Below are 26,921 nucleotides of genomic sequence, written 5' to 3'. Positions count from 1 at the left end.
TTGTAGTCATGCACCACTGCCTTAGGGCTTCTATTGCTGCTCCAAAGCACAGTAATCAATAGTGCCACAGGGAGGGAAGGCTTAATGTCAGTTTATAGCTCAGTTCACACTCCATCACTGAGGAAAGTCAGGACAGGAGCTCAAGGCAGGAACTGAAGAGAGGCCACGGAGGCGTGCTGCTCACTAGCTTCCTCAGTCTGCTTTCATGTACACTTGAGGACTCACCTGCCCAGGGATGGCACCAGGCACAGTGGGCTGGGCCCTTCCACATCAGCCATTAATCAAGAAAATGCTCTATGGACTTCCCTACAGGTATCCTGATGGAAACACTTTCTCGGTCGAGATATCTCTTTCCCAGAAAGGCCAACATGGTACATACTCACTTCTAAGAGGATATTAGCTGCAAAGGATAACTGCGCTACAGTCCACACCCAGAGATGCTAAAGATGGCTCAAAGTGGTACAGATGGGTCTCTCTGGGAAGGAGAAATAAAATAGATTCCAAGGGTGGACTGGGACAGATAGAACAGGAAGGAATAGGTGGGGGTGGGAGAAAATACTGGGAGAACTGGGAGATGGGGGTAGGGCATTTTTGGGGTGAGGAGAAATGACTAGAATGGGAGGCACTTTGGGGGTGAGGTAGAAACCTAGTACAATGGAAACTTCCAGGAGGCCAACCCTACTGAAAACTCCTAGCATAAAACTCCTAGCCTGAACCAGCCCATTTTCAATAACCGGGCAAGGCTTCCAGTTCATTGCTTAGGATACCAAGCCAGCCACAAAACCCTCAGTCCACAATTTGTCTTACCTGCAAGATGTGTTGGGCTAGGTGGCACAGAAGGAACTCGGGGAAGTTGCCAATTTATTACTGGTCCAACTTCAGATCCACACCATGAGAGGAAACCCATGCCTGGCACTGCTGGAGGGTCAGGAGACAGAGGCTGGATAGTCCAGCCACCTAGGATAGAACAAAACATGACCAGCAAAATAAAATAAAATAGAAGTTTCCTGACCCCCAATATTTAACGCATATCTATGACATCAGCCCACGCCCAGATCTGACCTTCAGCCTGTGTCCCCTCTGCTCACGGCCCCTTTTAGCTGTTCCCTCAGATCTCTGAGCTTCAGCCTCACATGAGCTTAACCTACACTCTCTGACCCAGTGGGTTCCAGCAGGGTTGCAATTATTGGTCCACCTAGAACCTAGGGTTCAAGAAGGAAGAAATCGATCTCTGCCAGGCTGTGCAGCTGTTGGGCGTGGGGAGAGGAGAGGAAATGCATTTCAGAGCCTCACAGTTCTGCATGCTGTTACCCAGACAACTATGCAGAGGAGCTAGAGAGATTTATCTGCCACCCCTTAGCCCTTGGAGGGCAGGTGCACTCCTAAACTTGGAATCTCCTTTGTAACTCCTTTGTCTCTGGTTCAGGCAGAAAGGTTAAACGCTGAGGATGCCCCACCTAAGCCTATGACTCTCAGTCTAGTTCCATCCCTTTAAGGTTGGACCCGCCCCCACTGGCCTTGGCTGCCTGCCCAGGCTTGGAGGTTGGGCTGAGGGTTGGAGGGATTGGTTGGTTCAGCCCAGCTGAACTTCCCATACAGCTTCCGGGACAAAATGTTTTCAGAGAAGACAGGAAGTTGTGGAAGATTCGCTGCTCGTGAGAGAAGGTGCCGGGGTGGAAGGCAACAAGGCGAGTTCTGGCTCAGAACAGGGAGAGCTCTGCCCACAGCTGGAATGGCTGTAGGGAGCTGACCTTGGAGACTTTTGGTCTCCTGGAAATTGCGCCCGTAGTTTATTCTTCAGGCTGAGGCCCTCTAGAATGCTAACAGTCCTGCCTGTTGTGTTCTTCCTCTTCTCTCTCAATGTTCATTCTTCTTCCTGCGCTGCCCCCAAGTCCTCCCAGTCTATATCGCTAGCTATATTCCTATCTAGTAAACGGGCCTGTCCCCACCCTTCTCCGGAGCCTCAGAATTTCACCTTCTGCCTATTTGCCCTGCAGGATGCTACAGCTATGTCTGTCCTGGCTGGGAATGGGGTCCCTGACTGCCTCTCCGTGGCATCTACTGCTGCTGGGAGGGGCATCTTGGATTCTAGCCCGAATTCTGGCCTGGATCTATGCCTTCTATGACAACTGCAGTCGCCTTCGTTGCTTCCCTCAGCCCCCTAAACCGAGCTGGTTCTGGGGTCACTTGGCCTTGGTGAGTGTGGCAGTAGGTAGGTCTCTGGGTAGATGTGTTTCCAACGTGTTTGGAAAGATACTGTGGCACTTGGGTCAGGAGAGGTTTGGAACACAGGACAGTAGAGAAGTGAGGGGAGACATAGGGAGACCTCTCCGCCCCAGCAGCCAGTCCACTCTTGCCTTGCCTCTCCAGGATCCGAGCCTTTCTCCTTTCCTCCCTTCCTTGCTCCCAGCCTGCTTTAGGTCACATTATGATCAAAACTCATGATCTGAGGTCTCTTCCCCTCGTTAATGCAAAACTGCTCCCAGGATGGGCAGCACAGAGCAGGGACAGCCCCAGTCCACTCAGTTTCCACCGAAGAGTTTGAGGCTTCAGTGCATCATGCCAAGATCTGGCCCCTGCCTAGTCCATCCTTGTCCTTGGGCTAGTGTCTGTACCCGATGGGCAGAGAGAGATGTGAGTAGTATCTCTTCCCTTAAACTCCTCGGGGCCTGATGCTTTCTTATCTTGCTCTTCACTCTCAAGAACCATCAGTGGACTCTATTTTCCAATTTGAGCAGTAGTTGAGCTTTTTGGTTTTGTTTATGGTACTGAGTTGAAGCAAGCTCTTGGCCGCTGGGCTGCATCCCAGTCTGACTGTTCTTTTTCACCAGGGACCCTTCTGGCCTCTCCAGTTGTGGTTACACTTCCACTGGCCTCATTCCTAGTGCCCCTTGCTCCATGCTGCACTGGTTCCCTACTGCCAGAGTCACACTTAACATTTCAGTGTCACCTAAAAGGGTTTCACCTCCAATACCATCGATTCAAACGCTGCTTTCTCCCATAGCCCCTTTTCCTCCCAAAATCTGTATTCACGTTTGTCATTCCAAGTCCTCTCAGGACCCCTTTCCTCTCTACATCACAGTCCTGCTGCTTCCTGCCAACCTTCCTGATCAGGTAGAGCTCTGTAGAACAAACCAATAATATGTGCACACATGTGCGACACACACACACACACAATTTGTTAGAGTGGCTTACAATCAACAGGGCCTGAATAGTTCAACAGTGGCTATCTGTGCCCTGGAGAGAGCACAGTAGTTACCCAGGCTATGAGACTGGATGCCTCAGCAAGCCCGGTTGGATGCTCAAAGGACTGGAAGTTCCACAGAAAATTCTGATCCCCAGGTCACAATGGAAGGCCAAAGAAGCAGAAATTAATGTCATTAAAGATGGGCTGAATAATTCATTCAGGATGCAGAGGCAGGTGGCTCTCTGAGTTCAAGGTCAGCCTGGTCTGTAGAGTGAATTTCAGGACAGTCAGGTTACATCTCAGAGACTCTGTCCACCCCCCAAAAAATTAGATAGATGCAGTTATGTGCAAGAAACAAAAGGCCAGAGGGGCCAGCAACACTTTTTTTTTCCTCAAACTTTTTTGTATCTGGTCAGAAAGTGCCACCTACTCAAGATCTTCTCTCAGACTCATCTTGAGGGTTGCCTCTTAATCCCAGACCTTATCATATGTACAATCAAAATTAATCATCCCAAGTCCACATCTTGTCATCATGACCCCAATCACAGTCCCTCTGATATGGTTAACTTATCTATATCAGTACAATAGCAAGGTCAGAACTCCACCTGGTGTAGCTATCCTACACAGAGTCAGTACTACAATAAGCCTCTTGAAGAATACTGAGTCTTTGAATAGTCCTTAATGTAAAAATGATAATGTAGGATTGCAATACTTAATTACATTTACATTGTGATAATTACAATGTGATAATTACAATCAACATTGTGATACATTGTAAAGAAATAGAAGAAAAATACAAATGTCTGCTTAATGTATGTGTATCTATGCACATATTTTTAATTTATTAAAATTAATTTTAACTGTGTGCATGTGTGTGTGTGTGTGAATTCCCAAATGAGTGCATGTGCCCTCAGGAGACAGGGCATCGGATCACTTACTGTAGCTAGAGTTGTAAGCCACCTGGTGTGGGCACTGGGAACTGAACTCTGTTTTTCAGAAAGAGTGTTCTTAACTGCTGAGCCACCTCTCCAGCCCCTGCAGAAACCTATTCTTAACAAAGTGGGAAAGACCTACTCATGACATAAATTACAATATTTGTCTCTTTAACTTGGCATTAAAGTCACACGGCATTAGCTATTTTTTTAAAGATTTATTTTTAATTATATGTGGGAAGGGATATGATTGTAGGTGCATGCAGAGCCCAGCAGAGGGTGTCATTTCTTCTGCAGCTAGAGTTACAGAGGGGTGACTATGAGAGGCACAATGTAGGTATCCTGCTAGGCGGATGAGGTTAACCACTATGCCCCCCATATTATTTTTTAGCACTTCTAGCTTAAATTCCCAGCAAGACTCATGGTCTGATATCTCCTGTTGATTATATTTTCTTTATAGATATTTAGAATCTTTACTTTGTATGAACTCGCCTATCCATACTTTTTCATTTCTTCTCCACAGCAATGTTAGAGAATGTGATAAGACTGGAGACTTCCCTTCCCACCTCCAACATACCTCTGATGACCTCTGCCAACCTTTGCAGGTCTGTCTACAAGACCTGGTATTTGAGAACCTTAAAGAGCAGAGTAGACTATGGTCTCGCACACAGTAGACAGTCTCAGTTCAGTTTCAGTGTATTTTTATAAACAATGAAACAAAGAGAGCAGTGCTCCAAGGAAGGTTGTTTGAGTTCAGAAAAACATGTAAGGAAACACATAAATACTAACGAGCAGCTCTTTCCCACAGAGCAGCCCTTTCCCACAGCTTTCTCAGGACAGAACGGTTTAACTACACTTGACTGGTACAGAGTATATGCACAGAGTATATCTGGAAGGCCTGAGACCAAGGCAAAAGGCCAAATACAATCTCAGGGTGCACTGAAAATAGCACTCAGCATATCCAGACTGGTTTCCATAGCTATGCTCTGACAGTCAATAAAACTGTACTCTGCTCTTTAAACATGGCAGCCGGGCATGGTGGCACAGGTCTTTAATCGCAGCACTTGGGAAGCAGAGGCAGCCAGATCTCTGAGTTTGAATCCAGCCTGACCTACAGACTGAGTTCAAGGACAGCCAGGACTGTTAAGCAGAGAAACCTTATCTTTAAGAAAGAAAGAAAGAAAGAAAGAAAGAAAGAAAGAAAGAAAGAAAGAAAGAAAGAAAGAAAGAAAGAAAGAAAAGGAAGAGAGAGAGACAACGTCTTATAAATTAAATGTAAATGTGTGTCACAGGAGGCACGAAATCACATCCAAGAACAATCCCAGAAACAAAATGCACGTGAGGTCAAAGGCCTCTGCTTATCTCCTGGAGTCGCTCTCCCAGTTCCCCAGGCATTGCTCACCATGGCTCGTTCTTTTGGCCATTTTCTGATGACTGCCTTCTGTACAAAACCTTGCATCTGCTTGCTTGTCATCTTCTATGGGCAGAAACAGCTTCACCGGTTGCTTCCGGTTCCTTCCCTGCTTCTCATCACTTCCAGGTCCCTGGGTGCATCCCATGCCATCTCTCTCCTCACAGATCTAAACTACACTGACGTCTCCATCCTTCCCAGAGTTCCCCCTTTTTAGTTACAAGGTGATACCCACCCCTGAGCTCTCTATGGTTCTCCAGTGTCTACTGCAGGCTCCTCCTTCCCTAACCTCTGCATAGAGTTCACTGAAGCCATAACCTCTCCTTCCTCTGCTCACTTTCCCAAGGCTGCATTCCTGCCCCAAGTTCAGGCCCTATGTTGGCCAGCAAGTCCCTCTTGAAGTGAGGTCTAAGTTCACATCTTTCCTGAGCTAGGAATCAGGATTGAAGCCAACTTGAAGTGTGTGTGTGTGTGTGTGTGTGTGTGTGTGTGTGTTTCTTTGTTTTAACCTCAGTATAGGGAGGCAGACGGGTGTGCTGGGGTTGAAGTAAAATACACTATAGGAGCACTCTGAGCAGGAATGAGTGATAAGTTTGTTGAATGAGGAGGGAGGGGAATTAATGAATATCAGCATTGGGAAGAATCCAATAGAAACAAAATGAGAGATGCGTGTATGCACAGGGGAGGAGAAAGCGGATAAGTTAGAGAGCAGCACACACATTTTTAAATTACATCACTAAGGAAAATGCTTTGTTTGGGTTGGTTCTTCTCCCTGCCCACTTTCCCCTCCGTTTGTCCTGTTGTCTTCTCCATCCCCTACATTAAAGCCTTTTCATGTTTAGGTCTCACAGGCCTGGTTATCCACATTTTCACAATGTCACCTAAGCACAGAAATTTAATAGTTAGAGGCTAGGATCCACAGAGAAGATACTGTATTCGTCTGTCTGTGCCTGGGCTACTTCACCTAACACAGTTTTTCTCATTTCCATCCATTTCTAGACAAAATGTAATTTTCTTTGTATCTGAACAAAATTTGATTGTTTGTATCTCACATTTTCGTTAGCCATTCATCTGTGGATAAACATCTTAGCTGATTCCATTCACTTGCTACTGTGAAAAGATCAGAGATAAACATGGATAGACAAGTATATGCCAAGTATATGCCCTTTGAGTATATGCCAAGGAGTGGTACAGCTTTGCCATACAGTACTTGAGAATTTCTTTGAGAAGCCTCCACACTAATTTACACAGTAGATGCTTTAGTTGCCCCTACGTTCTCCTCAGCATATATTGCCACACTCTTTTATGTGCATTGTGTTTTGTGTGTAAGTATGTCTGTGCACATGTTTGCATTACCTTCGGAGGCTGAAACAGAGCATTCATCCCACCGAAACAGGAGTTGCAGGCAGGTGTGACCTGCCATGAGGGTGCTGGGAATGGAACCCCGGGGCTCTGGCAGAGTATCCAGTACTCTCAACCACTGAACCATCTCTCCAACCCCAGTCACTTGTTTTCTTGATGGTAGCCATTCTGATAAGGTGGAGATAGAATCACAAAGTATGTTTAATTAGTTTTTCTTTAATGGATTGAAACATTAAAAAAAAATACTTTAGCATATTTACAGGCAATTTTCTTTCGCATCTTATTTTGAGACCTGTCCAGTTTGTTGGTCCTCTTACTGATTGGCAGGGGTGCAGGATGTTTAATTTTTCTCATTTTATTGTTCTAGATATTAATTCCTTGACTTATATATAGATGGCAAATACTTTATCAAGTTCTGTGCAGCATCTGTCCACTATGTTGATAGTTTCTTTTGCTCTGCAGAGCTTTGGAACTTCATGTAATTCAATTTTTCAATTCTTGGGGATGTTTCTTAAACTTTTTGGGGGGCTCCATTCAGAAATTTCCCACACAGACATTATCTAAAGTTCAGTTCTAGCTAAATACATTTTCACCTTTATCGTTCGCCTATTCTATATCTCTGTATCATCTATTTTATCTACCAAGTGTCACATCTACCAGTCTTTTGCATGTATTTTCCTATTTATTCATCAAACCACTGTTTAAGGTAAGAAATACACAGATGAAGAGAGTGAGAGGCATGTAGCTAGAAATATGAGTACAGTAAGGCATACATAGGAATAACCCAGCTGTGGCACAGCAAGAACCATAGATTATTGATCAAGTAGAAGGGGTGAGAGAGGTGAGGAGGAACTGGCAGAGTGGGACGACACCTTTCCGGGGCTAGCAGCAGATTTCTCCTTTCCCAGATGAAGAACAACGAGGAAAGCATGCAGTTCATAACACATCTGGGCCATGACTTCCATGATGTCCACCTCTCTTGGGTTGGACCTGTGTACCCAATCCTGCGACTCGTCCACCCGAACTTCATTGCTCCCCTGCTCCAAGCCTCAGGTATCTCTCAGGCACTGCTGTCTTCCCTGCTTCTTCTCCTAGTCCTTCTCACACCTACACAGACCAACCTTAGCCGGGGATGAAGCCATAGAGAACAGATGTCATGACTCTGTCACCAGTCTTCTGGATGACACTGGACAATGTCTTGGGTCTCCCATAGTGCTGAGGTCTGTTTGGGTAGTGAGAGAAGGAAGCCCAAGCCAATCAGAGAAAAGGAATCTATTGTCTTGGGGTGTAGCTCAGAAATAGAGCGCTTGCCTGCTATATACATGCATAGGTTGCATGTATAGTACTGAAGACAGTGTAAAGGGTCTATCGTTATTAAGGTCAGAGAGGGAGGTCTCCAAGCACAGGTGAAGAAATGTTGTAAAGAATGGCAGCCGGGACCTTTACTTCTTAGTTCTGTTTCTTTTTTCTTTGTGGTGGTTTCACTTTTGTGCTGTACAAGATGACTACTAGAAGCTCACTATCCTCAGAAAAGTCCATGTAGTTTGGGAAATAGTCTAGGGTCCCTTTAAATTTGGTTTGAGTTTCATGAGAGGACCGGGTACTTCCTCTAATCACTGCTGCTTGGTTCCGGTGGCCTAGCCACCTTTTCAAGTACTGGGACTGAGACTGGGGAGGTGTGAGGTACTTGATCTAAGAGACTAGATTCCGCCCCTCGGTGCAAATGCTGGTTACAGACAGATGTTGCATCTACAAGTTGCACTTGATTCAGATAACTTGCGACCTGAGAGGACACTGGTGACATGTGTGATTAGTTGCCTTTCTATGTGATAAAACACTATGACCAAGAGCACTTACAGAAAGAAAGGTTTACTTGGGGCCTACAGTGGTTCCAGAGGGATGAGTCTCTTACCACTGCAGTGCATAAGTACAGCGGCAGGTAGGGCAGGTAACTGAAGCTGAAAGCTGGGAGCTCAGATCTCACGCCATCAACTGGAGGAAGAGGAAGCTGGCATCTATCCCCAGTGACTCACTCCTTCCATCAAGGCCATGTCTCCTAACCTGCCCCAGTATCACCACACTGAGGACCAAGTCTCCAAATGCCTGAGATATGAGAGCCCTCTCATTTAAACCACCACAACCCTAAAACACTGCCTTACAGAAAAAGCTAAAGACAGTGGTATGCGCTTGAAACCCAATACTGAGAGGTGGAGACAGGCGGATCCTGGAGCTCACTGCCAAGCTAGCCTTGTCAGATTGGTGAGTCCTAGGTCCCAGTGAGAGACCCAAAAACAAAACAAAACAAAACAAACAGAAAAACAAGGTAGATGTCTCCAGAAGAATAATTCCTGAGCTTGACCTTTGGCCTCCACATGCCCCAACACATATATCTTTCAAGCAAGCAGATTATATAGGGAAGGAGAGAAATAAAAGTCCGTCAATATTTCCAGAGCTCGGATTTGCCCCTTTGGTCAGGTGACCAACTGGGGCTCATGGCATTAAATTCTGTGGAGCTTGGATAAGACATTACCACAGATGTTGAGTTCTGTTAGTGTCTGTGGTCTGTCTTCCATTCTTCTTACTGTTGCCTGGGCTGAGAGTAGTTACCTCAGAATAAACAAACCATTAACTGTGTATTTACAGATCTATTTACAATGTATAGGTTTCTTTCCTCAACATGGAGTGAAACTGTTTCCTTCTAATATAGAATATTAAGTCCCCCTAGCTATCTCTTCCATCTCTACAATTTTCCACTGTTATTAAAAATTGTTATATCTTGCTGGGTGGTGTTGGCATACTCCTTTAATCCCAGCATTTGGGAGGCAAAAGCAGGCGTATTTCTGATTTCAAGGTCAACCTGATCTACGGAGTGAGTTCAAGGACAGCCAGGGCTACACAGAGAAAACCTATCTCAAAAACCAAAACCAAGCAAAACAAAAGTTATGTCTTATAAGGCCATTTGACATAAAAGCTTTTGTCTTATGTCTGAGCATCCAGCTGATTGTTAGGTTCTTACCAGTTAAGTGGATCTTCCAGCACAAATCTGTGTGTGTCCAAGCACATCATCTAACATAGTAAGTTATTGTACCAAAAAGAATAAAGAGGAGGAACTTTAGGAAGGCTTTTTCATGGAGCAATATTCAGGAGCCATGAGGTTAGAAAAGTCAGATCAACAACCTCTATCTTTTGTATATCAAAGACAATTTTATTAACTATTTTAACCTTTTTATTAGATTTAGATAATTTTAGCACAGCCTACATTTTTGGCTGTTGAACTATTTATACTTTTTTTGGAACAGTAGTAGTGAATTTTTATTTTCTATTTTCAGTTTTTGATCTGAAGGAATTTGAGGTGAAATGCTGGACTTGGTGTGAAAAGTCCTGATAGATAGATAGATAGATAGATAGATAGATAGATAGATAGATAGGGATATGTCTAAAAGAAATATAAACAACATACAACCAGGAGCTGAGCATAAAAGACATTTAGTTGGTACCGTGTACCATGTGCATAAACAAGTTTTTTGTTTGTTTTGTTTTTGAGTTTAGAGGTCCTCTCTTATTTTTCTCCTTGTTATTTGTTATTTGAGAACTTTGTACAATATATTTTTATCATATTCATCCTCCTCTAATTCCTTTCCAATTTAACCCTCTTCCCTACCCACCTAACACTGTGTCCTCTCTCTTTAAGAAAAGAAAACGTCATCAAGTAGTTTGTGCTGTCCCCATACATGGACTCTTCTTTCTTCCTCCTCCACCTCCTCTCCCTCCTCTGCCTCCACCTCCGCCTCCCCTTCCTCCTCCTCCTCCTCCTCCTCCTCCTCCTCCTCCTCCTCCTCCTCTTCCTCCTCCTCCTCCCCCTCCCCCTTCCTCCTCCTTCTTCGTCTTCTTTTTGAGACAGGATTCCTCTATTGAAGCTCTGGCTGTCCTGGAGCTACTCAGTGTGTAAACCAGGGTGGCCTCGAACTCACAAAGATACACCTGCGTCTCACCCTTATCTGAGAAGCTGTGGGCACAATGTCTCACCCCTATCTGAGGTAACTGAGAGCTGCTTGGGAGAGGGGGTCTGTCTTCTTCTTCCTTCTCCTTCTCCTCTCCCTCCTCCTCTCCCTCCTCCTCCTCCTCCTCCTCCTCCTCCTCCTCCTCCTTCTTCACCTTCTACTTGTTAAATTAGATTTGTTGATGTCATTTTGTGTGTTGTTTTGCCTGCATACAAGTATGTGTACCACATGCATGCTTCCTGCCCACAGAGGCCAGAAAGGGCATCACGAGAGCTGGAGCTATGAGTTGTTATGAACTCCATGCGGATGTTGGAAATCAAACGTGGGTCCTCTGCAAGCGCTAAAAGTGCTTTCAAGCTCAGAGCCATGTCTGTAGCCTCAGAACAGTTTCCTTACAGGTGTAGCCTCTGGTGGGCCGCTCCAGTAGAAGAACCGCTCTAAAAAATATTTCTCTGAACCGAGTTAGGTGACACATACCTTTATCTCAGCACTGAGGAGGCAGAGGCAGTTGGACTTCAGTGAATTTGAGACCAACCTGACCTACATAGGACAACCAAGGCTGTTGAAAGCGAGAAAAAGAGACCATGCCTCCAAAAATAATTTTTAAAGGATTTATTTAATGTGTGTGTATGTGTATGTGTATGTGTGTGTTCCTGTGCACGTGCCTGAGTGGATATTTGTGCACCACATAGGTGTAGATGCCTCTGGAGACTGGATCAGGCTGTCAGATCTCTTCACAGACAAGTGCAACTTGTTTTTCAGCTTCAGGAGTGAAGCTGGAAAAACACGGGCCTGTGAATCACATGGAATCAAACCCATGCCCAGTACAAGAACAAGCAGATATTCCTACCGACTGAGCCATGTTTCCATCCTGAGAATCATTTACAAAATAATAACCACTTGACCAATTAATTTTGGAAGAACTGGCACAAGTGACTCCATTTTCCTTGTTGAGTTTGAGGCAGGGTCTCACTGAGAAGCCTCACATTCACGGTCCTCCTTTTTAACCTCTTAATACTGGGATTACAAGCGTGAACCTCCATGCCCAACACAAATTTATTTTTATTTTGGCATCCTTTTATCTTTGACCACATTTTCTCATTTGGTTTGATTTGGTTTCTTGATTAACCGTCTGGTGCTTTGGTCTCAGGTGTCCTTTATCACCGGGAAGAGATCTGTCCCACTGGAGGCAATTGAGTGATGTCAGGAGCTAGTATCAAAAAAACCCCTTATGGCCAGTTGTAACCGACTAAAAGACATGCAGCAGCCACCCTAACCCGCTGGGGTTGCTATTCACAAGGCTCTTCTGAGGCCATCTGTGTATCATATATTTACATTATGATTCATAACAGCAGCACAATTACAGTTATAAAGTAGCAACGAAAATAGTTTTATGGTTGGGGTCACCACCACATTAGGAAACTAAGGGATTGCAGTGTTAGGAGGGCGGAGAACCACTGGGCTGGGAGGGCTGAGCACTCCGCCTAAAGCCCATTTGTAAATTCAATTTTGTTTGCAGTAGATGGTGTTCTGTTCAGGCATTTTAAAAGAACTACACGGTTTCTTTTATTTATTTTTTAAAGATTTATTTATTTTATGTGAGTTCACTGTAGCTGTCTTCAGACACACCAGAGGAGGGCATCAGATCCCATTACAGATGGCTGTGAGCCACCAGGTGGTTGCTGGGATTTGAACTCGGGACCTCTGGAAGAGCGGTCAGTGCTCTTAACCGCTGAGCCACCTCAGTTTCTTTTATTGGGAATTTTACTTCTGCAAAACGTCAACTGACAGCACAGTTTAATGAGAATTAAAAGTACAACCAATAGCAGAAAATATTTAAAGAAAACTGGTGTAGTAATTATGGTCATTTGTTAAAAGTGGTTGCCAGTCTGTTTATTTAGACAGTTTCTAACAGATCCTAGTTGCCCCCAATTTTGCTATGTAGCAAGAATAACCTTGAATTCCTGATCCTTCTATGTTCGTCTCCTGAATGCTGGGATTAAAAGTGTACACAGCCGCACTTTGTTTATGTGGTTATAGGACCGGACCTTGGGCTCCTTGCATGCTAGGCAAAGAGTTTATCGTCTGAATTACACCCCAGCCCCTGATAATAAATTTTATAGAGAAAGGCTAGAACTATGAAAAACAACAATTAGATAACCCTGGTTAGAGTTTTGCAACATGCCCAGCAATCAGCAAAATAAAACCAGCAACTGGAACCATCTTAAAATAAAGTTACTTATAAAGTTGAAAAGAGGTGGTTGGGGAACTGGCTTAGTGGTGAAGGCATTCGCTGCTCTTGCGGAGGACCTGAGTTCAGTTCCCAGCACCCCCACGAGGCAGCTCACAACCACCCATAACTCCAGATTCGAGGGATCTGATGCTTGCTTCTGGCCTCTGTGAACACCTGCACACATGTGCCATACAAACCACACAAGTAAAAACAGCAGCAAATAATCTTTTTTTTTTTTTAAGAAAAAGTTGTAAATGCATCCTTAAATAAACCTTGAGTTTGTCAGGACTCAGATTTTAAGTAGTTAAAAGCCTGACAAAGTTAAGATAAAGCATGCCTTCGTTAAACATAAATTTTTATTTTTAGTTGGTTTTGTAAATGTTACCAAGAACAAATCAATATCTTAAGAGAACCGCATTGATTTAACCAGAGAACTAGATTTTAGTTGTACATTAGCCTACTGAATTTTTACCTCAGGAAGTCTAATTACCTCCAATCACCATAATTACTATCTTTAAGGAAGATTCTTTTCAGTCAGGCAGTATGGCATTTGCTTCAGATTAATATTGCTCACCCACATTTTACTGAGCTGCTTAGATTTTTGTTTAAATTCTGTTTTACACATTTTTCCTTTGTTTCACTAATGTCTGAAGGTTACAGAATCTTACATTCCAGCAAAGGCTGGCAAGCTAACAAAGCCTTCAGTGATCTTGTGTAGTGTCTAAACAAGAAGGCCTAAGAGAGGGAACCAAAATCTTTATGCCAACCTAGTAGTTACAGTAAGAGCTACAAAAGACATCTGTTACCCTGAAAACGGTGGGAGAGAGCAAATATCTGGCTTTTTATCAAATAATTAAAAGGTAGAGACTGTAAATCTGCCACTCATTCATATTCAAGATCTTTAAGGCCAGATGAAATTTTGTTGCAAACTATTATAGATACATAATACATAAAAACAATCACATTAGGACTGGGGAGATGGCTTGGCAACTAAAAGCACTTATGGGACAAGCCTGATAGTTCAATCTCTGGAACCCACTAAGAGGAAAATGACAGAAATGACTGTACACATTTGTTCTCTGGCTCCACATGACTAACACACACACACACACACACACACACACACACACACACACAAACACAGCATAAAAAATTTCAAACAATTCCATTAATTCAGAGTGCACTCTTAACTGGAAACAAGGTTTAAATGGATACTTAATCTTTCCCTAGTTTTCAGATCATTGACTAAAAACCATAATTTTAAAATAGTATGACAATTAGAGAAACATCTAATGGCCTCCACAACCCACCCCCATAATGTAATACATACAGTGAACAAAACTTTTATAGTAATAGATCATTTTCTTTTTCTTATCAGATAATAAACGTAATCAGGACAGTTGTGAAGATATTTCTCCCTAATTGGTGGTCACCAGAAATGGAGTATATTACACCCACTATACCAAGATAACAGACAGAATTGTAAACTAGATCAAAGCAACAGAACAGAACAGTACCTTTAACCTGATGCCTCATGTGCCGTAACCCAGAAGAAAGAAAAACCTGCACTACAACACAATTAGAAAGCAGAAGCTAAGCTGGGTGGTGGTGGTACACACCTTTAATTCCAGAACTCAGGAGGCAGAGGCAGGCAGATCTCTAAATTTGAGGCCAGCCTATTCTACAGAGTGAGTTCCAGGACAGCCAGGGCTACACAGAGAAACCCTGCCTCCAAAAATCAACCAACCAACCAATCAAAACAAACAAACAAACAAAACAACAACAAAAACAAAAACCAGAAGCCAAACAAGTTGTAACCCAGGAGCAAAACTGGAAGTGTTGAACTTCAAGTTGCTATAAAAAGTGACAGGAGTGTCAGGAGCTGGGGCAGTGAAAGTCTTCAAGTGAGTGTAGGACCCCAGGTCTAGGCAGTCTTTGATAAGTCAGCGACTAATTGGAGAGTCTGAAAAGCCTTCAGGCAGAGGTACCAGAGAGCTAACCAGAATACTGAGATTCATACTGCCTATCATCGAGAATGCCAATGAGAGGAAGTTATAATTTAATCTTTAAATTGTGCTTTATTCAGAGAGCCTATCATCTGAGATGACAGAGTTCTAAGATTCTAAAACAACAACTGCCTTTCATCTCAGTTCCAATCAGCACAATTATAGTGGGAGGGGTGGGCAGGGGAGATGATGGTGGAGGAACAAAAGACTGGCATCCCAGAGCTCAGCCATGTAGTCAGCCGCATCCCTGAGGCTCATGGGACTGGTACTGCTCTCCTTACCACATCCTATGCTTCTCCATTATTGTACAGCAGGGTTCAGGCATTTCCTTGGATGTTTCAAGTGCTGAGGGCCAAGGACTCCCCATCGTCAAAGATACCACAGGGCACTGTCCCCATGGAAGCACCAAATTAGATCTGCTACTGCCCCCTCCAGCCCCAGGCTCAATGACACACAGCTGGACCCATCTAGGCTATAGTGGACTCTCTGCTCACCCTCTTCCTCCAAAATCACCCTTCTGCTTCAAGTCCCAGTATTTAAATGGTTTGGAACAACGAATAATGGGGCATCCTTCACATGTCATGTGCTTTCCTCAGCCTCTGGCTCCTCAGTCAAGAATTCTCTGTCTTGCCAGGATGCTATTGGAGGTGACAGGAGATAGGAAATGTCTGGACCATATTTAAATCTTGTCTGAGATGTATCTGAAGGGCACAGTTTGATCATACCAGACTGCCAAATGTTCATGATTGCCTATTTTGGGGCAGCCAAGGAAGACCATGTGTGTTGTGACCATGACAGGTCATGATAACATGTGTCATATGTCCCAGGATGTCTCAGGTGAGATCAGAGATTTACAGTAGACACTGTGTCCTAGGTTTCCAGGAAGATCTGTAAAGTGTTGTGCTGGGTTCAAATGTGGAAGATGTGCTAGACAAAGTAGGACCCCCAGGAAGGCATGATGGGGTGTGTGTGCCATGTTAATCTGACATTTGCTCTACCTGCTGCTGCAGCCTGGTCTGGCCCCTTCCGGTTTCATTGCTTATCCCTGCTTTCTATGTCTTTGTCCCCCTCCTTGTCATGCTGAGTTTGGGGAGGGAAGTGCACAGCCCTGGCTGAGGGTCCCTACCCCTCCTAAAGTCCATTGCCTACCTTTTCCATGGCTCTCGATTGTTCTTCTCTGTGTCAGCTGCTGTTGCACCCAAGGAAATGACTCTCTATGGCTTCCTGAAGCCCTGGCTGGGTGAGTATCTGAAAGTGAGGGCCACTGGACTCCCTTGAGGGTTAAGGGAGGGCACAACCCATGCCTACTGTCATGGCTGCCCTCCCAGGGGATGGGCTCCTGATGAGTGCTGGTGACAAGTGGAGCCACCACCGACGCCTGCTGACACCTGCCTTTCACTTTGACATCCTGAAGTCCTATGTGAAGATTTTTAACAAGAGTGTGAACATCATGCATGTGAGTTTCTGGAACCCAGGGCCCCACTGGAGCCTTGTAGAAAGGGACGTGGTTTCAGATGTAATCAGCAGATGTGGGTCTGCTAAGATGCCTTTGGGACCACAGGGGCCTCCTCTCCCAGCCTTAGCTTTGCTTTCTCTTCTCTTCTCTTCTCTTCTCTTCTCTTCTCTTCTCTTCTCTTCTCTTCTCTTCTCTTCCTTCCTTCCTTCCTTCCTTCCTTTCTCTGTGTCTCTCTCTGTCTCTCTCTCTCCCTCCCTCCTTCTCTCTCTCTCTGTCTCTCTCTGTCTCTCTCTCTCTGTCTGTCTCTCTCTTTCTGTCTTTCACCTTTTTTGAGACAGCGTTTCTATGTGTAGCCCTGGCTATCCTGTACCATGCTTAGTAGACCAAGTTGGCCTCAAATTCAGAGATCTGCCTGTTTCTGCCTCCCAAGTGCTAGTATTAAAGGCATGTGCCACCACCACTCTGCAATTTTCTGTCTGTAAAGTGGGAATAATAATCTATACTTAAGCATAGATGAGATAACACATGGAGCCATGCTCCTACATACAGAGAGAGCTCAGAGGATGTGTTTCTGTTCTTGGTCACAGGAGCTTTGGAAAGTCAGCACACATTAACGCTGTCTGCTGCAAGTAGTGCTGTTTACACCACACCACTTTACACTCACTTGTCTTAAGCTCTGCATGGTGAGCGGTACCTTTGATCCCCCCACTTAGCAGATGAAGCAGAAGTACAGTGAGTTCATAGCTACACAGCAAGACCCTGTCTCAAACAAGCAAGGTCTCTGGTGTAGCTTGGTGCTAGAAAGCCTGCTTAGCATGCGCAAGCCCTGGCTCCTACCCATCACTAAAAACAAAAGAAAGGGGCTGCTGTTTTGTTTTGTTTTGTTTTGTTTTGTTTTGTTTTGTTTTGTTTTGTTTTGTCTTGTCTTGTCCTGGAACTCACTATGACACAGTGACTGTGGAGACCAGTCTGGCCTCCAACTCAGAGAGATCCACCTGTCCCTGATGAGATTAAAGGCATACTACACCATGACTAGCTAAGAAAAGTAGTTGTGTTTTTTTTTTTTTTTTTTTTTTTAAAGAAAAAAATAACATCACTGGCTTTGGTGGGCCAGCTAGATCCATCCTGGCTTTTTTTCTTCCTTGAGAGAGTCTGGGTTTCCTAGCATGGAGAGACCTGGGAGAGGGGGAGGGGGAGGGGGCGGGGGACAGGGGACAGGGACGGAGACAGAGACAGAGACGGAAACAGAGATGGAGATGGAGTCAGAGAGACAGACAGACAGGCACAGACAGAGAACAGAGAGACACAGAGAATGTCAGGGTGAGCAGAAACTGAGGGTCAGAGAGGTCAGAGAGTGTGTCAAACTTCACCAGCAGTAAGAGAGTATAAGTAGTGTATAAGTAAGTATAAATATAAGTAGTGAAGCAAATATTTAAGTATGGTTGTGGAGCAAAAAAATCAGATCAACTTAGTTATTTTTAAAAGTTGAAGAGGTGGGACTGAGAAGAAGACAGTGAGCTGAACAGAGAAGGTGGACTTGAACCCAGCGCTCCTGCCTCCCCACCTTGCATGTTAGACTCCTATGATAACACGTCTGTGCTCACTCAAGTGTGGCTTACCCTGGGTGCAGTGCTTAGGGCAGAGCACCAGAAGGTTGGCTCTGAGCAGGGTAGGAGTATTCTGGTGTTTGGAGTGCAGTGATGCAAAGAAGGCCAGACTCAGCCCAATCTTATACCACTTCTCTGGCCAGGCTAAGTGGCAGTGCCTGGCCTCCAAGGGCACTTCCCGTCTGGACATGTTTGAACACATCAGCCTCATGACCTTGGACAGCCTGCAGAAGTGCATCTTCAGTGTCGACAGCAACTGCCAAGAGTGAGTCTCTCTCTGTCTTTGCCTGGGAACCTGAGCCCTGGACCCTAGGAGGAGGTTGGGGACACTGTGACTGGCCAGAAGAACAGGTGGGCTAAAGTCACAGTTGGATTTAGATAACAACTCTTTAGAGGACTGACAGTCAGGTAGATATACAACATAGGATCTAGAGAGGGAAAATATGGAACATCAAGGAGGAACTGCAGAAACAGATGCTGAGTGAAAGATGATAACAATGCTGAAGTCCACCTGGAATCAGGGACATGAGGCTCTTAAGGAGTGAGAGGCAGAGAGAAGTACTTTTGGAGGGCACTTTTGGTGGGTGAGGGTGGGTGAGGTGTCTTAGTCCTATGTCTCTGCCTTGGGGTATTCTGGGGTTTCATGTGTCCTAAGACTGCTTTCTCTCTGGCCTGCCCTGCAGGTCTGACAGCAAATACATTGCTGCAATCCTGGAACTTAGCTCCCTTGTAGTGAAACGGCACCGCCAGCCCTTCCTGTACCTGGACCTCCTGTACTATCTCACTGCTGATGGGCGTCGCTTCCGCAAAGCCTGCGACCTGGTGCACAACTTCACAGATGCTGTCATCAAGGAGAGACGCAGCACCCTCAATACGCAGGGTGTTGAATTCCTAAAGGCCAAGGCTAAGACCAAAACTTTAGATTTTATTGATGTTCTCTTGATGGCTGAGGTGGGTTTTTCTGGAATCTAAGTTGCATGGATCTCATTGTTCAATCTTGATAGAAATTGAACTTAATCTAAAGAGTTCTAGTGAGACATAGATGGTGACTGTAAAATGGAGGGTCCAGTTAGAGGTAAGTTTTAGAGGTAGCTCTGCTGAATATGGTGTAGAAGAAACAAAGAACAGAAAACGGAGAAGAAAACTGTGAGGCAGGCTCTGAGGATAATACAAGGGGACCCCAGTGCGCAGTGGGTGTCAGAACTTGTTGAAAGACAGACTCAGACGTGCTCAGATACTGTATGAGTTGTGGTCTTGCTTTGTGTGCAGGATGAACATGGTAAGGGACTATCGAATGAGGACATCCGAGCAGAGGCTGACACCTTCATGTTTGGAGGTGAGGGTCTGTTTGTAGGACTAACGAAAGGGTGGGAAACTGTTAGTCCCAGACTCACCTGTTGGGGAACACCCAGAGTACCTCATTCCTTCCATCCATCCCTTCCTTCCCCATCCTTCCTGGGGACCTCATTGTCTAGACACTGTCCAGCCTGTGATGCTGAAGCAGCCATGAGACACAAGCCTTCCTGTCTGTCCCTCAGGCCATGACACCACCACCAGTGCCCTCTCCTGGATTCTCTACAACCTGGCGAGGCACCCAGAATACCAGGAGCGCTGCCGGCAGGAGGTTCAGGAGCTGCTGAGGGACCGAGACTCCGAGGAGATTGAATGGTGAGCTCAGGTCCTTGTTGTCTGTTTTATGGCCCTTCTCTTTGCTCTGCTCCCAAGATGGGAAAGAGAAGTTCTTTTTGTTGATTCTTCCATCGTTTCCTGGTGCTCATAAGAGCTGAGCTCAGAGGAAGACACCTATCCTAGCCATCAAGAGAAAGGCTATATATATGTTTAGTGATGGAAAGATCTCAAAGCCCATTCTTATCACCACTGCCTGGCTAGGCAACCTGAGCAAGTTTTTATAAATCACCTGTATGCTCTGTATTGTAGCCTGGGGAAATCTTCCCTACAGAGCTGTTTGAAAAGTTAGTGACAGCACTAGGAGAACAGATGCTACCAACACAGATTCAAAACTGTCCTTGCTCCTTTGCTCTTCTGCTTTTCCCTCCCTGAGACCCTAGCTCCCCTTTATCTCCGCTCTACTGTTCGATTCACACCTTTCACTCACTGCTGGGGATTCACAAGGATCTCAATGGGTAAAAGCTATACATCCCTTCATTCATGGACCATGTCCACAGTGCCTACCCTGTCACACCTCTAAGTTCAAGGCCAGCCTGGGCAACATGGTATAACACCTGTCTCAAAATCATGGGTTACCAGTTTTTGAAGTAAGGTTGTTGCTGTAGTCTAGGCTGGCCTCAAATCAATCCCCGTACCCCGTTCTTGAATGTTAGCATTATAAATCTACGTCACCATGTCAATTCCTAGATGCATTTTTAAGTTTGCCGGTTTGTGATGGAATATTTACTATTCTGCCCACACTGGTACCACAATGATGGACTCAAGTGAGTTTTCTGCTTCAGTCTACAGAACAGCTGAGGTAAACTGACAACAGCAGAGTCAGGAAGAAAAAGAAAAAGAAGGCAAGCTGGTTGATGGTACAGTGAATGAGACAGTCAGAAGGAGCCGTCTCTGCTATACCAGGAGGAAAGCGTGCACGAGACGGTTTGGCATGCTTAGGAGTCAGGGGGAATAACATGCCTGGATACTTGGGAAATGTGCATGTGCAGACCAGGGAGGCTCCTCATGAGACTAGAGCTGGGAATACAGTGTTCTGAACTGTTAAGAACTTGAACTTTAACCAGAGGTGTGTCTGCTGAAGACCTTTGCAAGCCACTATAGGAAGGCAGGAGAGAGAGTGGAAAAGCCAGGTGTGATGATTCAGGCAGGAATCTTGGCGGGGGCAGGGCGGCACTGCCAATTATATTGAGCACTAGGGAGCTAGGCTACAAAGTAATACATGCCTCAAAATGAACATATGAAAGATGTGTGATATGCTGTCTTTAGGACAGTTAGACGGTGGGCAGAAGTGGCTATGCATTTGTAGTCTGTGTGCTTCACTGTTGCCTAGAGGCTCCCGGGGGAGCTTGGCTGAGGGATGAATGCAGCACAGAGCCTGAAAGTCACTAGCTGGGGGCTGGAGGGTATTGCTTGCCTTGCAGCTGGGCAGACAGCTTCCCCATGCTTGCTTTCCTTTAGTCTCCTGGGCGATCTCTAGGCCCTTCAGTCAAATGGCCTTGCAGGTCTTCCCTCAGCAGTGTCTACCATACCGTGTGTATGTATTCTTCTTCTCAGCACTGTGCCTAGCTGTTCCTTCTTTTGTGTTCTGAATGACATTCCACAGTTGTTCAGTTCATGGAGAGTTATTCCACATGTATAGAAATATTTTCAGTGAGAACAAATATTGCTGAATTGCCCTTTAATATCTCTGTGCTGATTTACTATCCAATGTGTGATAGAACTAGTGATTTTCCTATTGCTACCTTTTGACTAACTGTATTAGATTTTGTTAAATGAGTGCCATGACTTATCAAAACGTTCCATTCTTGATGGCTTTTAATCTTTTTCACATTTTGTATGTTATTCAGTGTGCATGTGTGTGTATGCATGCCTGTGTGCGTATATGTGTGTATGTGTTTGTGTATATGTGTGTGTGCACACACATATGCACCTGGGCACACATGTACAATGATGGATAAGTGGAACTCAGAAGACAATTTGTAGAATTTCTACCATGTGGCACACGCAGTGGTTAAACGGAAGTTGTCAGGTCTTGCCAGCAGGTGTCTTTATACTGTGGGCCATCTTGTTGGCCTTCCAGCCTTTCCTCTAAAAACACAACATAGGAAATATCTGTGTACTTGGACCCTTTGTAACCCGTATAAATGCCTGTGTAGGACAAATTCCAAGGCTAGTTGCTGAAGTCAGGCATTAGGAATCTATGCTGGGGTTGGAGAAGTGGCTCGGCAGTTAGGAGCACCTGGAACTCCAGCTCCAGGGGATCTGATGATGTCACTGGCCTCTGCAGGCACACACACAACACCACAAACACACACACCCCACCACCACACCATACATATACATATAAGTTTTAAAACATCACTCATTTTCTTCAAAAGTTTTCTGAATTCTATAACTTAGTGGCTCTTGGAAAAATCCCACTTCCACACAGAGACCCAGAGAGTGCTCACTTCTTTGTGTCTTCATCAGAATATATTGGAGAACTTGAAAGTGATGAACAACCTGAAAAGTTGGGGCACACTGTGCTATATAAATGAACACCACTGTACAGACATGCTGAACATGGCAATCAGCTTTAGATCCACCACACATGCCTTTTTCTTTGACATATCAAATAACTTTGTTTTCCTAACTTTGGAATTTCTATGCTTTTCTTTCTTTTCCGGTATACAAGAACTCTTTTTAAAAATGTTTTTAATCTTTTGTTTTTTGAGACACAGTCTCACTATGTAGGCTGTCTTAGAACTCAGTATGTTGTGTTCAGCTGGGTCCCTGAGCTGCCATCTGTCCACTACAGGTAGCCTCTACACATGCCTATATCCACAGTGTCTGCAGCACAGGGCCCTCTCCTGCCTCTGTACATGTCTATATCCTCAGTGTCTGCAGCAAGGACCCTCTGCTGCCTCTGTACTTGTCTACATCCTCACACCGACAGGCCCCCAGCTTCCTATGGCCCTTTCAACAGTAGTGCAGTTGTCCCTTGAGCCTCCCACAGGCTCCTGCAGGAGGCTCTCACAAATGCTCCTTATGTAACCGCTCTGGGCTTTGACTTTTCAAATTCTCCCATCACGAGACCATTAAAATTTAGTTTCTGAGTTGGAGGCCAAGCTGGTCCACTGACAAGTCTCTTCTGGCCTCCACAGACATATAGCACACATGAACATGGATAATTTTAAATTTTTATTATTTTTAAGAACAAACAGTATTTTAGGTACAGAACTGTGGATCAGTCTCACTCGGTGGCAGAGAGACTTTGTTTTTGCTCCTGGACAATTGTGTGCTGTCTTCCTTAGGGACGACTTGGCCCAGCTACCCTTCCTGACCATGTGCATCAAGGAGAGTCTGCGGCTGCATCCCCCAGTCTTATTAATCTCCCGATGCTGCACCCAGGACGTTCTGCTGCCAGATGGCCGGGCCATCCCCAAAGGTGCCCTCAGTATCGTGGAAGGAGGGGCCTGGGTAGGACGGTGGTCCCCAGAAGCATCGTGGACCTGACCTGTCTCCTTACTCAACAGGGAACATCTGTGTCATCAGCATTTTCGGGGTTCACCACAACCCTTCAGTCTGGCCAGACCCTGAGGTGCGACTCTACCCTTTCCCCAACTCTGGAGCCTGGAGAAGAGGCACAAGCCTACCAGAGAAACCAGAGCTACCATCCTGGACATGGGGAAGAGACATGACCCACTAGCGTAGTCTTTCTTGGCCTACAGGTCTACAACCCCTTTAGATTTGACCCAGAAAACCCACAGAAAAGGTCACCTCTGGCTTTTATTCCCTTCTCAGCGGGGACCAGGTGAGGAAGTGGTCTTGGGTGAGGGGGGCGGGGGGAGTCTGGGTCCGACAGTGGGACCAGGGGACAGTTGGGTGAATGAGGATTCTGTGTCTCCTCCCCGACCTTTGCCTGCGTTTTGTGCAAAGGTCTGCAGAGCCTGCGGTGGCAAGGTCAAAGGCTGATGCTTTGTACTCAGAATCACGCCCAGGTCTGCACTGGGCGCTGGGACTAGGCCAGGTCCCAGAAATGCGGACACCCACGCAGGGTCCCAGGCACATCAGTGCCCCCTTGGCCCTCCTGACCGTGGGGGGAGGGGACTGAGCCAGGTTGGGTCCGAGGATGCCTGGCTGGTTCCTCGCGCAATCAGAGTTCCCACCCGTCCTCCCGCAGGAACTGCATAGGACAGACTTTCGCCATGAGCGAGATAAAGGTAGCGCTGGCGCTGACCCTGCTGCGCTTCCGCATCCTGCCAGATGACAAGGAGCCGCGCCGGAAGCCAGAGCTGATCCTGCGCGCAGAGGGCGGGCTGTGGCTGCGGGTGGAGCCGCTGAGCGCCGGCGCACAGTGACCTCACAGCTGCCTTGGAACCAGCTCACCCATGCTCCTACCTCTTTAAATCTCTGAATAAACAGAACTGCCTCCTGTTCTTTGAGTGACTATGAGCATCAGACCAAAATTTTATCACAAGATCCTCAATGCCTCCTGGGTGGTCCCCGAGGGTCTCCGTGCTGATGAGACTTCTACTGGAAGACCTTGTGAGCCACCGCGGATATTTAAGCAGGAGAGGGGAGCAGGTTTTCCAGTACATTTGAGGCTCAGTGGTCATTGAGGCAAACCCTTATATTCACTATGTTTCCACCTTTATTCTATTTCATCAAATTTAGAGCTATGTCCTGCTTCTGTCCTTCTGGCACAACATTTAAGAGTGGAACACTACACTAGACCTGGCCTGTTACATATGAAGGGATAGTTGTAGAATCTGAAGCAGGTTGTTCCTTAAGCGAGGGGAATCTTGGAACCGCTGGGGATGGTTTTATATAATTTTCAGGCCTTGTGACGACTAAAGCAGCTAACTCTACATGAATCACACCGACAGGGCCCCCAGCTTCCAATGACCCTTTCAACAGTAGTGCAGTTGTCCCTTGAGCCTTCCACAGGCTCCTGCAGGAGGCTCTCACAAATGTACCTTATGTAACCGCTCTGGGCTTTGACTTTTCAAATTCTCCCATCACGAGACCATTAACATTTAGTTTCTGAGTTGGAGGCCAAGCTGGTCCACAAAGTGAGTTCCAGGACAGCCAAGGCTACACAGAAAACCCTGTCTCTAAAAACAAAACAGAAACTGAGTTTCAGTTGATCACACATCTATAGTCCCCAGTACTTGGGAGACAGAAGCAGAGGGATGTTGGAGCAGAGGCTGAAGTCAGCTTTTGTTATCCAATGAAATACTGTCTGGAAGGGGGCAGTGATCTGTTGGTAGAATGCCTAGCATGCAAGACACACCCCGTAATCTGGGCTTGGTGTTACAAGCCTAAAATTTAGCACTTGAGAGTTGGAGACAGAAGGATCAGAAATTTCAGGTCATCCTTGGCTACACAAGTTCCAAGGTAGCCTGAGATACATGAGGCACCACCTCAAAAAAAACATTATTTAAAATATTTTTTTTCTTTTCTGTTGTGGGAAATGGCTTCAGAACAAAAATCTTCAAGTCCATTTTATTTTTACCTTTCTGCCCTCATTTAAATTGTCTCTAGTGTTTCTTTGTTTTGTTTTTTTACTTTTGGTTTGGGTTTTTGGGGTGCTGTGCTGGAATTGGGCCCAGGGTCCATGTGAGGCAAGTGCTTCCCCACTGAGCTACCCTCCCAGCTGACCCTGTACTGTATTGCCTTTGCAGGTAACGTATTCCCTTAAAGAGCTGGGACAGTATTCAGGTGTGAGCTCTGCATGCAGCTAGAAATGTAACCCATATAACTTAGCTGACCTTGAATTGATGCACATCTTAAGTGAGGTTTTAATTGTTTACAAGTATTTGAGACAGGGTCTCACTGTGTAACCCTAGCTAGTCTGGTGCTTGCAATGGAGAGCAGGCTGGCCTCAAAGATCTATTAGTCTGTATGTGCTTCCCTAGTACTGGGATTAACGCTGTGTGCCACCACTCCCCACAGTTATCTCTGTACTTTAAATTACAGTTATTTATTATTGGGGGGCATGTACATGACAGTGTATATGTGGAAGTCAGAGGACAACTTCTGGGAATCAATTCTCTTTTATTTCACTACATAGACTCCTGGATTGAATGCAAGCCATCTGTTTTGGCAGCAAGCTGTCTTCCCTACTGAACCATCTCACAGCCCCTCAAGTGAGATTTTTAAATGCCTTGCTACACTGATGACTCCGCTCTTTGATGTGTTGGGGTAACAGTTACCTTTGATTTAATACTTTTCAGGCCATAGTCACCCACTGCATTACACAGCATGAAAGATCTTAGACTTTGAGCAAATATAAGGGACAGGTGAACTTTGGGTTAGATTCTCTTGGGAATTTTGTGTGTCATTTGTTTGGGAGGGGAATAGAAAATGGGTACTTTGGTAGTCACTGGGTAGGCTGTTTCAGTGACTGCTACTGTTATTTTGGCCACCATGCTCATTATTTCATATATATTTGACATTATAATGTAGTTATAACACTTCTTTTTTTCCTTTCCTCATCCCAAACCCTTCCATATATCGTCCCCCACTCTCCATCAAATTCATGGCCTCTTTTTTTATTAATTGTTATTGTATGCAAATTCATATACACATACATATAGACATACATATACATATCTATTCCTACATATAATCTGCTAAGTCTCGATAGTTACTTGTATGTATGTTTTCAAGGCTGACCATTTCTGTCAGATCTAGTGGTGCAAGCCTTTAATCCTAACACTCAGGAAACTGAGGCACATGGATCTCTGTGAACTCAAGGTTAGCTTGGTCTACATAGCAAGTTCCAGGACAGCCAGGACTATGTAGAGAAACACTGTTCCAAAACAAATTTTAATTTTATGTGTTGAGTATTTTGCTTGTATGAGTGTACTGCATACATAAGTATAGGTGTGTACAGAGTCTAGAAGAGGGTATTGGATCCCCAAGAACATTTAAGCTGCCACAGTGGTCGTGAGAATAGAACCCTGATCCTCTGCCATGGCAGCAAGTGCTCTTAACTGCTGAGTTGTCCTGTGGAATATGTTTAATCTCAATCAAGAACTTCTACCCTACCT

The 26,921-nt window shown here is 45.3% G+C and overlaps 1 protein-coding gene across 8 annotated transcripts; it reads left to right on the top strand.

Moving 5' to 3' along the window:
* The first annotated feature begins 1,585 nt into the window (after positions 1-1,585).
* On the top strand, positions 1,586-24,313 carry Cyp4f13 (cytochrome P450, family 4, subfamily f, polypeptide 13). 8 transcript variants are annotated; one of them, XM_030249520.1, is made up of 13 exons: positions 1,586-1,688; positions 1,998-2,212; positions 7,801-7,945; positions 16,319-16,372; positions 16,461-16,588; positions 18,339-18,460; positions 18,879-19,146; positions 19,465-19,531; positions 19,734-19,863; positions 23,178-23,311; positions 23,400-23,464; positions 23,595-23,677; positions 24,047-24,313. In XM_030249520.1, exons 3-13 carry the CDS (start codon positions 7,801-7,803, stop codon positions 24,222-24,224), a joined length of 1,374 nt encoding a protein of 457 aa, XP_030105380.1. In that variant the 5' UTR covers positions 1,586-1,688; positions 1,998-2,212; the 3' UTR covers positions 24,225-24,313. The 8 variants fall into 8 exon arrangements, with proteins under 8 accessions (XP_030105380.1, XP_006523799.1, XP_006523801.1 ...); NM_130882.1 differs by having other exon boundaries at positions 1,640-1,688; positions 1,998-2,196; XM_030249521.1 differs by lacking the exon at positions 1,998-2,212 and having other exon boundaries at positions 1,590-1,688.
* Positions 24,314-26,921: the final 2,608 nt, after the last annotated feature.

The sequence above is a fragment of the Mus musculus genome, chromosome 17, assembly GCF_000001635.26.
Source record: "Mus musculus strain C57BL/6J chromosome 17, GRCm38.p6 C57BL/6J".
Lineage (NCBI taxonomy): Eukaryota > Metazoa > Chordata > Mammalia > Rodentia > Muridae > Mus > Mus musculus.
Note: the sequence above shows the minus strand (reverse complement) of the source record. Positions and strands in the feature narration are given on the sequence as shown.

Bases quoted from the DNA above. Each gene is read 5' to 3' on its own strand.
- Cyp4f13 (NM_130882.1), top strand. From the start codon at position 1,999: ATGCTACAGCTATGTCTGTCCTGGCTGGGAATGGGGTCCCTGACTGCC. The intron at 16,373-16,460 runs GTGAGTATCTGA...CTGCCCTCCCAG, and splicing joins CTTCCTGAAGCCCTGGCTGG to GGGATGGGCTCCTGATGAGT. The intron at 19,864-23,177 runs GTGAGCTCAGGT...TGTCTTCCTTAG, and splicing joins GACTCCGAGGAGATTGAATG to GGACGACTTGGCCCAGCTAC.